At 53.0% G+C, this 15,961-nt stretch overlaps 1 protein-coding gene across 20 annotated transcripts in view; it reads left to right on the plus strand.

Annotated features, from left to right (window-relative positions):
• magi2a (membrane associated guanylate kinase, WW and PDZ domain containing 2a) overlaps window positions 1–15,961 on the plus strand; it is an 886,652-nt gene that overhangs the window by 834,682 nt on the left and 36,009 nt on the right. For all 20 annotated transcript variants that reach the window (XM_038811518.1, XM_038811520.1, XM_038811516.1 and 17 more), the window contains 2 exons: window positions 6,394–6,582; window positions 6,725–6,890. In XM_038811518.1, the coding sequence (XP_038667446.1) occupies window positions 6,394–6,582; window positions 6,725–6,890 (355 nt within the window). The remainder of the gene's footprint in view (window positions 1–6,393; window positions 6,583–6,724; window positions 6,891–15,961) is intronic.

The raw sequence follows: 15,961 nt of genomic DNA on the forward strand, positions 1-15,961 counted from the left end.
GCTTGCTGCAGACTTTATCAGCAATCTGAAGATGTTGCTATATTTCTCTTTCAGCATGTATGATGTCACAAGAAATAGTATGGTTCTATAGTTTTCAGGATTTCTCAAGTACAGATAAATTCTCTCAAATAATGAAGGATTGTAATTCCAACTGAATTCAGACTAATAGCCCAACATCATCGCCAAGTTAGATATTACCTGCTGATTCAGCATTGCTGGAGTACTCTGCCAGATGTATATTATTGTTATTCAATTCAATGAGAATCATAAACATTGAAACCTACGTGCAAGTATCCCTGATGAATGCTTAGACTAGTGCGGCTGTACAAGAATTTTGAACCAAGTCAAGTCAACACATACCCCAATTATTATTTTTTTTTAGATAATTTTTATTGAGATTTTCAAAAAAAACCAAAAACAGAAAATAACAACAAGAAAACAATATTAACAACAACAAAAAGAAAAACACACTAACCCATCAAAACGAACCCCCCCCCCCCCCCCCCAGTAACTACAAAAAGGAGAAATAGATAAACACCCGGCATATTCAATAAACACATATACACATTTCTCCCTTCCCCCGAAACAAACCCCCCCCCCCCCCCCCTCTCCCTCCCTCCCTTCCCCCCCCCCCCCCCCCCCGGGTTGCTGCTGCCGCCAGCCTATTTTCCTACCGTTCTGCCAGGAAGTCCAGGAAAGGCTGCCACCGCCTAAAGAACCCCTGTACTGATCCACTCAGGGCAAATGTCACCTTCTCCAATTTGATGAACCCCGCCATCTCATTGATCCAGGCCTCCACGCTTGGGGGCCTCGCATCCTTCCATTGAAGCAAGATCCTCCGCCGGGCTACTAGGGATGCAAAGGCCAGAACACCGGCCTCTTTCGCCTCCTGCACTCCCGGCTCCACTGCAAACCCAAAAATTGCGAGTCTCCAGCCTGGCTTGACCCTGGATCCTACCACCCTCGACACCGTCCTTGCTACCCCCTTCCAAAACTCCCCCAGCGCTGGGCATGCCCAGAACATATGGGCGTGGTTCGCTGGGCTCCCCAAGCACCAAGCACACCTGTCTTCGCCCCCGAAAAACCTACTCATCCTCGTCCCAATCATGTGGGCCCTGTGCAGCACCTTGAACTGTATGAGGCTAAGCCTCGCACAGGAAGAGGAGGAATTCACTCATTCCAGGGCATCCACCCACGTCCCCTTCTCAATCTCCTCACACAGCTCCTCCTCCCATTTACCATTCAGCTCTTCCACCGAGGCCTCATCCACCTCCTGCATGACGTGGTACACGTCCGAAATCCTCCCCCCTCCAACCCACACCCCCGAGAGCACCCTGTCCCGTACCCCACATGGGGGCAGCAGAGGGAACCCCTCCACCTGCCGCCTGGCAGACGCCCTAACCTGCATGTACCTAAACATGTTCCTCGGGGGGAGCCCAAACTTCCCCTCTAACTCACCCAGGCTTGCAAACCTCCCATCGACAAACAGGTCCTTCAACCTCCTAATACCTACCGTGTGCCAGCCCAGAAACCCGCCATCGATGCACCCTGGAACAAACTGGTGGTTCCCCCATATCGGGGACTCCATCGGGCCCCCCACCTCCCCCCTATGCCGTCTCCATTGCCTCCAAATTTTGAGGGTAGCCGCCACCACCGGGCTTGTGGTATACCTCGTTGGAGGGAGCGGCAACGGCGCCGTTACTAGTGCCTCCAGGCTCGTGTCCATGCAGGACGCCATCTGCATCCTCTTCCATGCTGCCCCTGCCCCATCCATTACCCACTCACGCACCATTGCTGCGTTGGCAGCCCAATAGTACCCACAGAGGTTGGGCAACGCCAGCCCCCCCCCTATCACTGCCCCGCTCCAAAAACACCCTTCTCACCCTCGGAGTCCCATGCGCCCATACAAATCCCGTAATACTCCTATTGACCCTCCTAAAAAAGGCCTTTGGGATAAGGATGGGGAGGCACTGGAACAGGAACAAAAACCTTGGGAGCACCGTCATCTTGATGGGCTGCACCCTGCCTGACAGCGACAGCGGCAACATGTCCTATCTTTTGAACTCCTCCATTTCCTCCACCAGCCTAGTGAGGTTAAGCTTGTGAAGGGCCCCCCAGCTCCTAGCCACCTGGATTCCCAGGTACCGAAAGCTCCACCCCGCCCTTTTCAGCGGGAGCCTACCAATCCCCTCCTCTTGATTCCCCGGGTGCACGACGAACAGCTCACTCTTACCCAGGTTGAGCTTGTACCCAGAAAGGCCCCCAAATTCCCTAATGATCTGCATCTCCTCCGGCATTCCCCCCACTGGGTCCGCCACATAAAGCAACAAGTCATCTGTGTATAATGACACTCGGTGCTCCTCCCCACCCCGCACCAGACCCCTCCAATTCCTCGACTCCCTCAACGCTATGGCCAGGGGCTCAATTGCCAACGCAAAGAGCAAGGGGGACAGGGGACACCCCTGCCTCGTCCCCCAACAACCGAAAGTACTCCGATCTCCTCCTATTCGTGGCTACACTCGCCATCGGGGCCTCATATAACAGCCTCACCCAACTGACACAACCCTCCCCGAACCCAAACCTTTCCAGCACCTCCCACAAGTACCCCCACTCAACCCAGCAAAGGCCTTCTCCGCGTCTAATGCTACCACTATCTCCGCCTCCTCTTCTACCGCCGGCATCATTATAACATTCAGAAGCCTACGTACATTGGTGATCAGCTGCCTTCCCTTCACAAACCCTGTCTGGTCCTCATGAATGACCCCCGGCACACAGTCCTCATTGCCTGTGGCCAAGATCTTCGCCAACAGCTTGGCATCCACATTTGACAACGAGATTGGCATATATGATCCACACTGCAGGGGGTCCTTGTCCCGTTTAAGGATCAAGGAAATCAGCGCCCGTGACATGGTCGGGGGCAAACCCCCCCCTCTCACTCCCTTGCCTCGTTAAAGGTCCTAACCAACTGGGGGCCCAACAGGTCTGCATATATTTTGTAAAATTTGACCGGAAACCCATCCGGCCCCGGCGCCTTCCCCGACTGCATGATGCCTATCCCTTTGACCAGCTCCCCCAGCTCAGTCGGCGCCCCTAGCCCCGCCACCTGTCCCACCTCCACTTTCGGAAATCTCAGCCTATCCAAAAAGCGCCCCATTCCCCCCCTCCCCCCCCCCCCCCCCCCCCCCCACCGGGGCTCGGACCGGTACAATTCCCCATAAAAGTCCCTGAAGACCCCATTAATGTCCACCCCACTTCGCACCACATTGCCTCCCCTATCCGTCACTCCACAAATCTCCCTGGCTGCGTCTTGGTTACGTAGCTGATGTGCCAGCATCCTACTCGCCTTCTCCCCATATTCGTACACCGCTCCCTGTGCCCTCCTCCACTGAGCTTCCGCCTTTCCGGTGGTCAGTAAGTCGAACTTGGCCTGAAGGTTACGCCGCTCCCCCAGCAGTCCCTCCTCCGGAGCCTCCACGTATCTCCTGTCCACCCTCACCATCTCCCCCACCAACATCTCCCTCTCTCTTTGCTCTCCCCTCTCCCTATGGGCTCGGATAGAAATTAACTCCCCTCTAATCACCACCTTCAATGCCTCCCAAACCGTCCCCACCCGGACCTCCCCATTATCATTGGCCTCTAAGTACCTCTTGATACACCCCCGAACCCGAGCGCCCACCTTCTCATCCGCCAGCAGTCCCACCTCCAGGCACCAGAGCGGGCGCTGGTCCCTCTCCTCTCCCAGCTCAAGGTCTACCCAGTGCGGGGCATGGTCCGAAATGACTATGGCCGAATACTCGGCATCCTTCACCCTCGAAATCAGCCCCCTGCTCAGGACAAAAAAAATCGATCCGGGAATAGGCTTTATGCACGTGGGTAAAAAATGAATACTCCCTGGCCCTCGGCCTCGCGAACCTCCAAGGATCCACCCCTCCCATCTGGTCCATAAACCCCCTCAACACCTTAGCCGCCACGGGCCTCCTGCCCGTCCTGGACATGGATCGATCCAATGGGGGATCCAGCACTGTATTAAAGTCCCCCCCCCGTCTCTAGATCCGGAATGCGGCCCAGCATGCGCCACATAAAACCCGCATCGTCCCAATTTGGGGCATAGACATTCACCAGCTCCCCTTGCAACTTGCTGCTCACCATTACATACCTCCCGTCACTGTCAGCCACCACCTTTGACGCCTCAAACGACACCCTTTTTCCCACCAGAATCACCACCCCCCGATTTTTTGCATCCAGCCCCGAATGAAACACCTGGCCTACCCAGCCCTTCCTCAGTCTAACCTGGTCCACCACCTTCAGGTGCGTCTCCTGGAGCATAGCCATGTACGCCTTCAGCCCCTTCAGGTGCGAAAACACCCAGGCCCGTTTGACCGGCCCATTCAGCCCCCTCACATTCCAAGTTATCAGCCGGATCGGAGGGCTCCCTGCCCCCCTCCCCTGCCGACTAGCCATAACTCATCCCCTGCCCACCCCAGGCCAGCGCCCTCCGCTCGGCCTGTTCCCCACGGCGGCAAACCGCCACCCCGGCCCCCCCTGCATACTCCAGCTCCTTCCTGGCCATTTCAGCAGCAACCCGGTACCACCCCCCCCCCCAGGCGAGGACCCCTCCCAGCCGCGTTACTCCCTCCATAGCACTCCCGTGAGCCAGCTAACTTCTGATGACCCCGGTGACTCCCGCAACAACTCTGACCCCCCCCCCCCCCCACGTTGGGCTACTCCTCGTCCCCCAGATCCATCAGCAGACCTTCCTCCTCCCCCTCCCGCTCTCGCGCAGGAAAAAAGCCAGCGCTTCTCAGCTCCGACTCCGCCCCCATCCACCCTCAGCGCGGGAAACAGAAGAAAAGCCCTCGCTTTCCCTCTGCCCGACCCCGCCCACGCAAAAAAGACAGCGCCCCACCCGCCCAAGAACCAACACACAACCACCTTAAAACAGCATTAAACAGAGACCCTTCCCACCAAAAGTTAACACAGTTATTTACAAACCCCCGACCCTCAGTTAGAGTCCAACTTCTCGGCCTGCACAAAGGCCCATGCCTCCTCCGGGGACTCAAAATAAAAGTGTCGGTCCTTGAAAGTGACCCACAGACCCGCCGGCTGTAGCATGACAAACTTCACACCCTTTCCGTGGAGCACCAACTTCGTCCGGTTGTACCTGGCCCTCCGCTTAGCCACCTCCGCACTCCAGTCCTGGTAGATCCGCACTACTGTGTTCTCCCATTTGCTACTCCGCTCCTTCTTGGCCCACCTAAGCACGCACTCTCGGTCAGTGAACCGGTGGAACCGCACCAGCACCGCCCGTGGCGGCTCATTCGGCTTGGGCCTCCTGGCCAGTATTCTGTGTGCCCCCTCCAGCTCCAGGGGCCCCTGGAAGGACCCAGCTCCTATCAGCGAGTTTAACAAAACGACCACATAGGCCCCCAGGTCTGACCCCTCCAGCCCCTCCGTGAGGCCCAGGATCCGCAAATTTTTCCACCTCAACCGGTTCTCCATCTCCTGGAACCGCTCCTGCCACTTCTTATGGAGCGCCTCATGCATCTCCACCTTTACCGCGAGGGCCGCGGCCTCATCCTCTCTTTTGGAGGCTTGTTGTTGAAGCTCCCGGATCTCCACCCCCTGGGCTGCCTGCGTCGCCAGCAGCTTGTCTGCATTCGCCTTCAGCGAGTCCAGCAGCTCCACTTTTAGCTCCTGAAAACATCGCTGGAGAGTCTCCTGCTGCACCTGCGCCCACTGCCTCCATTCCTCTAGGCCTCCGCCGGCCGCCAACTTGATTCTCTTCCTCCGCTTTTTCTTACGCGCTGCCACCGCTATTTTGCTGGCCCCACTCCTGGTCAAGACCATAGACCACTGGGGATCCGCTGCAGACACCTTCCCACGTCAGGAACCGTCGAGCAAGTACCGCTAGGGGCCCTTAAAAGAGCCCAAAAGTCCGTTCCTGGCAGGAGCTGCCGAACGTGCGTCTTAGCTCCGCATAGCCGCAACCGGACGTCTCCACATACCCCAATGATGGCATACCAATCTCAATCAGTGAGCATAAAACAGGCATTCAACCTTTCATTTACATATATCTGATTTTGGTGAACCCAAAATTTTGACCCTTTTTTATACAAACATTCACGAGGTTCAATTTCTACCCTGTGAAGTATATATTTCTGGCTAAAGAAATTATGAATGCTAAATAATAATATGTAACTAATTTTATGAAAAACAATGGCAGTATTCTTTGAGCATGGATTCACTTATTTCTTATCTGCATTTTTGCATATTCTGTGCATTGAACAAGTTAGTGGCATCACACTAACATTTGCCCTTCATCTCTCTCACTCTCCCCTATGCCATCCGTCAACATTTCTGTCAAATGCTGCTTTAATGGAAATTCCAAATTAGTGGCAGTGCCTCATAAAATTGGACGTATTATTGAAGGTAGCCCAGCAGATCGTTGTGGAAAACTCAAGGTTGGTGACCGCATCCTAGCAGTGAACGGGCAATCTATCATTAACATGCCACATGCAGAAATTGTGAAGCTAATCAAAGATGCAGGCCTTAGTGTTACTCTACGCATTGTCCCTCAAGAAGGTAAGTCACTACCTCACAAATTGTTTATTTCAATTAGTTTTTTGCAAAGTAACAGTTTGAGATTAAATTTGTTGGCAGAAAACAGAAATCAACAATATCATGCAGCGATATAGTACGTTTTTGATTTTTGCATCTATCACAGACACGAGTAGTCCTGCTTCTGCACCAGGCTCAGAAAAACAAAGTCCTATGGCACAGCAGCACAGTCCAATGGCACAACAGAGTCCAACAGCACAGCAAAGTCCATTAGCACAACACAGCCCTGCAGCACAACCAGTTCCTCTTCAATCACAAGGACATAATGGAAGGTAAGAAGAGTTGTCCCATTTCTATTTAATGAGTGACCAAGTGTCAAACATATTTTCTTTTCCTTCTCCCGGCAACACCTCAGCTTATATTGAAACTGCATGTTGTCAAAATGGAATATTGATGTCAACAATAGGAAGGATTTTTATTAAACTATATGTAAATATTTGAAGTGCAGTAAAATATCGAAGACTAGTAACGAGATGTCTGAAACTTTCAATTTACCATGAATTGGGTAATCCCTTTAGCACAGAATGAACTTTCACCTTTTAAGTAACCATTGCTTTCTTTTTATATGACTTTCCTGAAGTAATTAATCAGAGGATAAATATTCATAGATGTGTGATTAAAAAAGAGTGTTTGGATGTTGCATCACATACATACTTTTCCTCTGCCCACCCACTGGAATTTTCTCTCAGCAATAAAAAAGGAATTTGTCTTCAATGGGCTGCTGTTGAGATGCCCTTAGTTAGATAAAGAGCAGGATCAGTAGTAAGTCAGCCTTAAAAAGAATGGGGTAGTATTTCCTTCAACACTAGATCAGATGCCTGAAGCATGGAGGACGGTTCTACAGGGGAATAACAATGAGTTAGCCAGGGTAGCACAGTCATAGTGGTTAGCACAATTGCTTCACAGCTCCAGGGTCCGTCTCAGGTTTGATTCCCGGCTTGGGTCACTATGTGCGGAGTCTGTACGTTCTCCCCGTGTGTTCATGGGTTTCCTCCGGGTACTCCGGTTTCCTCCCACATTCCAAAGATGGGTACGTTCGGTGGATTGGCCATGCTAAATTGCCCTTAGTGTCCAAAATTGCCCTTAGTGTTGGGTAGGGTTACTGGGTTATGGGGATAAGGTGGAGGTGTGAGCTTGGGCAGGGTGCTCTTTCCAAGAGCCAGTGCAGACTTGATGGGCCGAATGGCCTCTTTCTGCACTGTAAATTCTATGATACTATGATCATGAATTTCTTGGCTCAATGTCAGCCCCTCCACTACCAATGCACTGTGACTGCAGTATTCACTATCCAGAGGATAAACTACAGCAATTCGCCAACTTTACTTCAACAGTCATGTAACTTCTACCAGCAAAAGGGACAGAGCAGCAATTATTCAAAATGATCTCATCTCCAGGTTATCCTGACTTGGACATGTACCACTCTCCATTCACCATTAGCTGGTGAAAATCCTACAATTCGCTACCATCACATCAATGTCATTACCAGAAGAACTGCAGGGGTTTACGGGTAAGATCCACCACTGGACCGTTTCAGAATAATATGCAGCCATGTCTTTGTTTCCCACATCCTGAGAATAAATCAAAAACATTGCACATGTAGTTCCGCGTATCAAGCTTATTTGGCATCAACCAACTAGAATAATCATGTATTGTTACAAGTAGGCTTCAGAGAAGTTACTGTGAAAAGCCCCTAGTTGCCACATTCCGGCTCGTGTTCGGGGAGGCCGGTACAGGAATTGAACCCGCACTGCTGCCTTGTTCTGCATTATAAGCCAGCTGTTTCGCCCACCAACAAAACAATAAGCAGTAACGAGGTTCAGATCCTCTTAAATGATCAGGATAGCGAGAAAACGCTGCAGAATACTGAACCTTGAACTGTTTAATGCTGATGCTGGATGAGAAATATCTCTACAACTATGTCCTAGGGCTGAGGTGATCAGTTTTCCACTACCATAGCCATCTTATTTTGTGCTAGCTACAACACCAAGCAGTGTAGAGTATTTCCCTCAAGTTTCATTGGCTTCAATTTTACCAGGACTCCTTGCCACACTTGGTCAAATGCTGTCTTAATGTCAAGGGTAGTCACCTAACTACATCTTTGAAATTCAACTTTTTGACCATGTTTGGACCAAAAGCTCGAATGAGAGGATGGAACCGGCTCTTTGAGGGGGTAGAAGATGTGTGTGAATGGGGGTTGGGGGGGGGGGGGGGGCGGGGGTTTCACGGCCCCCAAACTACGTTCATATGTTTTGGTCCTGTCCAAAACTGGAGGATGACTGGAAGGAGGATTTTAGGGTAATCTCTTAAGTGGTGCACGTGAAACTGGACCCGGGCCCTCGGGAGGCCATATTCGGGGTGTCAGACCAGGAGGGGTTGGAAACTGGTGCGGAGGCAGATGTTGAAACCTTTGCCTCGTTGATCGCCCGAAGGCGGATCCTGTTGGGATGGAGAGCAACCTCTCCACCTTGTGCCCTAGCATGGCAGGGGGGGGAACCTGTTGGAATTCTTAACTCTTGAGAAGGTTAAGTTTAAACTGAGAGGAAGGATGGAGGGGCTCTACAATTCATGGGTGTTATTCATTATTCACTTTCAAGAATTGGATCACATCGAACATTAGGGTGGGTGTGGTTGGGAGGGTTGGGGGGAGGGGGGACTGTATGGGTTAATGGTGACTATGGGTGATGCCTGATTCCTTTTTGTTATTTGTTTAAGCGGGCTGCTGTTTGGGGATTTGGTGGGAGGATGGGATTGCTGTCGTTGATATGGGGATTGACATGGTACCCGTTACTGCTTATTGTTTTGTTGGTGGGCGAAACAGCTGGCTTGTAATGCAGAACAAGGCAGCAGTGCGGTTTCAATTCCCGTACCAGCTTCCCCAAACAGGCGCCGGAATGTGGCAACTAGGGGCTTTTCACAGTAACTTCACTGAAGCCTACTTGTGACAATAAGTGATTATTATTATTTCAGAGAAAATGTGAAAAAGGAGAATAAAAATATTTTAAAAGAAAAAGCACGAATGAGATTTCAAACAAGTGTTCCTGGCGGAACCCAAACTGAGCACCGATGAGCAGGTTACATGATCAATAGTAGACTGATCAAAGAGTGAGAACTGGTCAGATTGAATTTGTCTTTTTTGTGAACAGGGTATAACTGGACTATTTTTCACTTTGTCGGATAGATGCCAGTATTGTATGTATACTGGAATAGCATGGCATGTGACTAATTCTGGAGCACAAGTCTGCGGCACCACAGCTGGATGTTTTTGGAGGCTCTTTGCAATATCCAGTATGCTAAACTGTTTCTTGATATTACATGAAGTGGATCAGCCTGGAGGATGACTGGCATATGTAATGCTGGAGATCTCAGAAGGAAACTGTTATGGAAAATCCACTTGGCCCTTCAAATTGAAGGTAGTTGTTTAAACCTTGCCTTTTGCACTTACATGCCGTGCCCTGCTATCATTGAGGATTGGGATGTTCTTGGAACTTCCTCTTCCCATTAATTGTTTAATTTTTCACCACCATTCACAATTTGATTTGTCAGGACCACAAAGCTTTGAGTTGATCCATTGTTTGTGAGATCACTTCACTCTGCCTATAGCATGCTGCTTCCACTGACTATCGTGATACAGTCTTGCATTACAGCCTCACAAGGATTGGCATCTCAATTTTAGGTATGCTTGGTGCTATTCCAGGCATGCTCTTCTACATGCCTTTTGGACCAGGGTTTGTCCCTTAGCTTGATGGTGTTGTTGGAGTGAGGATGGTGCCCTGCCATGAGGTTGCAGATTGTGATGGAAGACAAATCTGCCTCTGCTGGTGGACCACAGTGCCTCACAGATGCACATTTTTGAGCTGTTAGATCTGTTCTGAATCTATCCCATTTAGCCTGTGGAGCTGGAGCTGAAGCAGTCATAGGAAGAGGGAATTCGGATGAGTGCAACATTCCAAGAGTCAACTGGGTAGATAGTCCGGGGGTGTTCACCAACAGGTCCTCAAGCCTATAGGTTCCTAAGGAACCCTGGCTTATTTTGTAGAATAGATGTGAGCTTGAGAAGCCCTGCCATCCTCTGGATTTGGCACCAATGGATACTAGCAGGTGCCTGCACCATGGAGTGCATGTGCTGCCACAATGCAGGACAAATGTCTTGGGCCATTGTCTCCCCGGCAGCCATCAGTTGGTGGACTCCCTTGACTGCTTCCCATATGTGCAAGTCAGTGCTTGAGAAACAGGAGACATCAGTCACACATTGTTATCTGATGGATGTCTCAGTGCTGGATCCTTACAGTTTATCACCACCAGCCTCACCACCTGTACAAGCGGTCATCATCCTCCCCCGCCAACTGAGTGACTATGTCCTCTTAAAGTCCGTAAGGACCTTCAACTCTGGCATCCCTCCATCCATCTGAGATCTCTCCTTCATGTTGTGTGCCAGCTTGTCCTCATGAAAATAGATGGAGAGAGTGTAAGTAGGACACGTACTAGGGCAGATGACAAAGATGTCTGGCATGTGTGGTTGGTGAGTGGGGCCAACGAGGTGATGACATAACCTGTGGGGGCGTGATGAAGATATGTTTTTTTTAAAATAATTTTTATTCAAATTTTCAACAAATTTTGACCAACAAAAACAGAAGAAAAAGAGAAAAAACAGTAACCCCCCACCCCCCCCCCCCCCCCCCTCCAAATACAGAAGCAATAAATTAACAAAAATAATTAACATGGAAACAAATGCACCTACCCAATAAAGGAAAAAGAACAAGCCCGCCCATTCCCCCCCCCCCCCCACCCCCGGGTTGCTGCTGAAGTTGACCACCCTCTAACGCTCCGCCAGAAAGTCTAGAAACGGTTGCCACCGCCAGAAGAACCCTTGCACCGACCCCCTTAGGGCAAACTTGTCCCTCTCCAGCTTGATAAACCCAGCCATATCATTGATCCAGGATTCCACGCCCGGGGGCCTCGCATCCTTCCACTGCAAAAGAATCCTGCGCCGGGCTACCAGGAACGCAAAGGCCAGAATAACGGCCTCTTTCGCCTCCTGCACTCCCGGCTCCGCTGCTGCCCCAAAAATTGCGAGCCCTCTGCCCGGCTCAACCCTGGAACCAACCACCCTTGACAACGTCTCCGCGACGCCCCTCCAAAAGCCCACCAGCGCCGCGCATGCCCAAAACATGTGGGTGTGGTTTGCTGGGCTCCCAGAACACCTGACACATCTGTCCTCTCTCCCAAAGAACCGGCTCAGCCTAGTCCCAGTCATGTGCGCTCTATGCAGTACATTTAATTGAATTAAACTAAGCCTCGCGCAGGAGGAGGAGAAATTCACCATCCCCAGGGCATCGCCCACGTCCCCTCATCGATCTACTCTCCCAACTCCTCCTCCCACTTATCTTTCAGCTCTTCCACCGAGGCCTCCTCCCCCTCCTGCATCACTTGGTAGATTGCCGAGATCCTCCCCTCACCGACCCACGTCCCCGAGAGCACCCTGTCCTGAACCCCCCTTGGCGGCAACAGTGGAAACTCCGCCACCTGCCGCCTGACAAACGCCCTTACCTGCATGTATCTGAAGGTGTTCCCTGGGGGAAGGCCCCCCACTCCCTTGCCTCATTAAAGGTCCTCACTAGCAGCAGGCCTGAAAACTTCTTATAGAATTCATCCGGAAACCCATCGGGCCCCGGTGCTTCCTGTCTGCATGCTCCCCATCGCATTAACCAGCTCCTCCAGCCCAACTGGTGCCCCCAACTCCCCCACCTGCTCCTCCTCCACTCTCGGAAACCTTAGCTTGCCCAGAAAGCGTTCCATCCCTCCCTCCGCTGGGGGCACTGACTGGTATAGTTCCTCATAAAAAGTCCTGAACACCCCGTTGATGCCCCTCGCACTTCGTACCAGACTCCCTCCTCCATCCCTAACTCCCCATATCCCCTAGCCGCATTCAGCTTCCGGAGCTGGTGCGCCAGCATCCGACTCGCCTTTTCCCCATATTCGTATACCGCCCCCTGCGCCCTCCTCCACTGCGCCGCCGCCTTCCTGGTGGTCAATAGATCGAACTCCGCTTGGAGGCTACGACGCTTCCTCAACAGCCCTTCCTCCGGGACCTCCGCGTACCTCCTGTCCACCCTCACCATCTCTTCCACCAGTCTCTCCCTCTCCCTCTTCTCCCCCCTCTCCCTATGCGCCCTGATGGAGATCAGCTCCCCCCTAACCACCGCCTTCTACGCCTTCCAGACCACCCCCACCTTCACCTCCCCGTTATCGTTAATTTCTAGGCACCCCTCTATACACCTCCGGACCCGCCCGCACACCTCTTCGTCTGACAGCAGCCCCACCTCTAACCGCCACATCGGACGTTGATCCCTCCCCTCCCCCAGCTCTAGGTCTACCCAATGCGGAGCGTGGTCTGAAATGGCTATCACCGAGTGTTCCGCACCTTCCACCCTCGGAATCTACGCCCTGCTCAAAACAAAAAAGTCAATCCGGGAGTAAGCCTTGTGGACATGGGAGAAGAACGAAAATTCCCTAACCCCCGGCCTCATGAATCTCCAAGGATCCACCCCTCCCATCTGGTCCATGAACCCCCTCGGCACTTTGGCCGCCGCCGGCTTCTTACCCGTCCTGGACCTAGAGCGATCGAGTGCTGGGTCCAGCACTGTGTTAAACTCATCTCCCATTATTAAACCCCTGTCTCAAGGTCTGGAATCCGGCCCGACATACGCCGCATGAAGCCCGCATCGATCCCAGTTCGGGGCGTACACGTTAACCAGCACCACCCGCTCCCCCTGGAGGTTACCACTTACCATCACATATCTGCCACAGCTATCCGCCACCACACTCGACGCTACAAATTACACTCTCTTACCAAAATCACCACCCCTTAGATTCTTCGCATCTAACCCCGAATGGAACACTTGCCCAACCCATCCCTTTCTCAACCTTACCTGATCCACCATGGTGCGTCTCCTGGATCATGGCCACATCCGCCCTCAGCCCCTTCAGATGCGCCACCCGGGCCCGCTTGACCGGTCCATTCAAACCCCTTATATTCCAGGTGACCAGCCGAAACGGGGGGCTATTCGCCCCTCCCTCCTGCCGATCAGCCATAGCTCTTCCTAGGCCGCGTCCCCCGCACGGCGCGTTCCCCACAGTGGCAGATCCTCGTCCTGACCCCTCCTAAAAGCCTCAGTTCCCCTTCGACCCCTCCAGCAGCAACCCGGTACCCCCCCCCCCCCCCCCCAGCTAGGGCCCCCCTAGCTGCGTTGCTCCTCTCATTGTACTCCGGTAAGTCAGCTGACTCCTGCTGACCCCGGCTGCTCCCGCCACCCCCAACCCCCCCCCCCCCCCCCCCCCCCCCCCCGGTGTAACACTGCTCCTCCCCTCTCTGCCAACCAACAGGCACAGTCCCCTTCCGTTCCGGCCCCAGCATGGGAAGAAACCCGCGCATCCAACTTTAGCCCCGCCCCTCGGCCAAAGTGCGGGAAAGAAGCCACCCACTCGGCTGGCCCCGCCCCCTCTGGCACAGCTCCCTATCCAGGCCCAAACAACCCCCCCCCCCCGACCCAGGCCACCCTACCCTCCCCCGAGGCCCCGTCCACCTTCACCAACCTTCAACCCCTCCCAACCCACCACCCTCCCCCCTTTCCCCGAGCCCGTCCGACGGGCCTACAAAACATCCCACAAATTCCCCCAGAAACAAAGGAACAAGGACGAAAAAACCCCAAAACACTATACAACAATCCCTGACCACCCCTCAACCCTCAGTCTGAGTCCAGCCTTTCGGCCTGAACAAAGGCCCAGGCCTTCTCCGGGGAGTCAAAGTAATAATGACGGTCTTTATAGGTGACCCAAAGGCGCGCCGGCTGTAACAAGCCAAACTTCACCCCTCTCCTGTGCAGCACTGCTTTCGACCGGTTATAACCGGCCCTTTTCCTCGCAACCTCCGTGCTCCAGTCCTGGTAGATTCGGACCTCCGCATTCTCCCACCTGCTGCTCCGCTCCTTCTTGGCCCACCTGAGCACACATTCTCGATCGACGAACCAGTGAAACCGCACCAGCACCCGGTGGGCCCCCTCCAGCTCCAAGGGCCCTTGGAAGGACCCCGCTCCCATCAGTGAGTTCAGCATGGTGACCACATAGGCCCCCAGGTCCAATCCCTCCAGCCCCTCAGGGAGGCCCAGGATCTGCAACTTCTTCTGCCGCGAGCGGTTCTCCATTTCCTCGAGCCTCGCCTGCCATTTCTTGTGGAGCGCCTCGTGCGCCTCCACTTTCACCGCCAGGCCTAGGATTTCATCCTCGTTCTCCGAGGCCTTTTGCCGGATCTCACGGATCTCCGCCCCCTGGGCTGTCTGGGTCGCCAGGAGCTTGTCGAATGAGGCCTTTAGCGGTTCCAGCAGCTCAGCCTTAAGCTCCCTGAAGCAGCGTTGGAGCTGCTCCTGCGCCCACTGCGTCCACGCTGCCGGTTCCCCGCCCGCCGCCATCTTGGTCTTCCTCCCTCGCACCTTTCTCTGCTCCAGTGCCGATTTTTTTATCGCCCCGCTACTGGTCAAGTCCATCCACCGGCAGGGAAACGTTGCTGTTGCCTTCCCACACTGGGAAAAGTCCATCAAGTGCCGTTACGGGCCCTAAAAAGAGCACAAAAGTCCGATGATAGCGGGAGCTGCCGAACGTGCGGCTTAGCTCCGCATAGCCGCAACCGGAAGTCCCGTGATGAAGATATGTGTTGAAGATTGAGTGGTAATGTCCCTTGAGCTGGCACTGAATTATATCCCTGTGGATGTGTGATGGGTGTCTGAGTGTTTCAGTCGAGAGTGATGAGAAGAGTGACTTGGCAGAACTGAGGAGTTTATTTATCCTCTTCCCTGTTTTAGACAGATATCCTCTTCGGGGTGCTAGTGCTGACCACGGCTGCCACCACCTCCCATGCTAAATTGGTGACCCTACTGGCTGGTTTTCTTCCTGAGCGTGCGTAGAGTACATCACGGCAGGCCTCTACAGCATCGAGCAGTCTCTCCAGGGAGGCATCCAAAAACCTGGAGATTGATTTCTTGGCAGCCATCACTTCCCAGTGACCTGCTGTGCACTAGGGCGACCTTTAAATGTGGCACTCCAAGGGACAGCCTGTAATTTGTCCACCACCAGCAATGCGTCGTGGAACCCGTGCATGAAGATTTTTGGCACTAAGTGCTGCACTATATGGTAGGAAGAGCCGCCGCCATTGTCATCAGAGGGCTCAACGTCACATTTCCTGCCTACCATCGGCCTTTGCTAATTTGTGAGAAAATCTTGCCCTTTGTCTCTGGAGGGACTGTGCAGTGATCACTCCTATCAATACTGTCATGGATAGATGCACCTGAGA

This window comes from Scyliorhinus canicula, chromosome 11, assembly GCF_902713615.1.
Source record: "Scyliorhinus canicula chromosome 11, sScyCan1.1, whole genome shotgun sequence".
In the NCBI taxonomy this organism is placed as follows: Eukaryota; Metazoa; Chordata; class Chondrichthyes; order Carcharhiniformes; family Scyliorhinidae; genus Scyliorhinus; species Scyliorhinus canicula.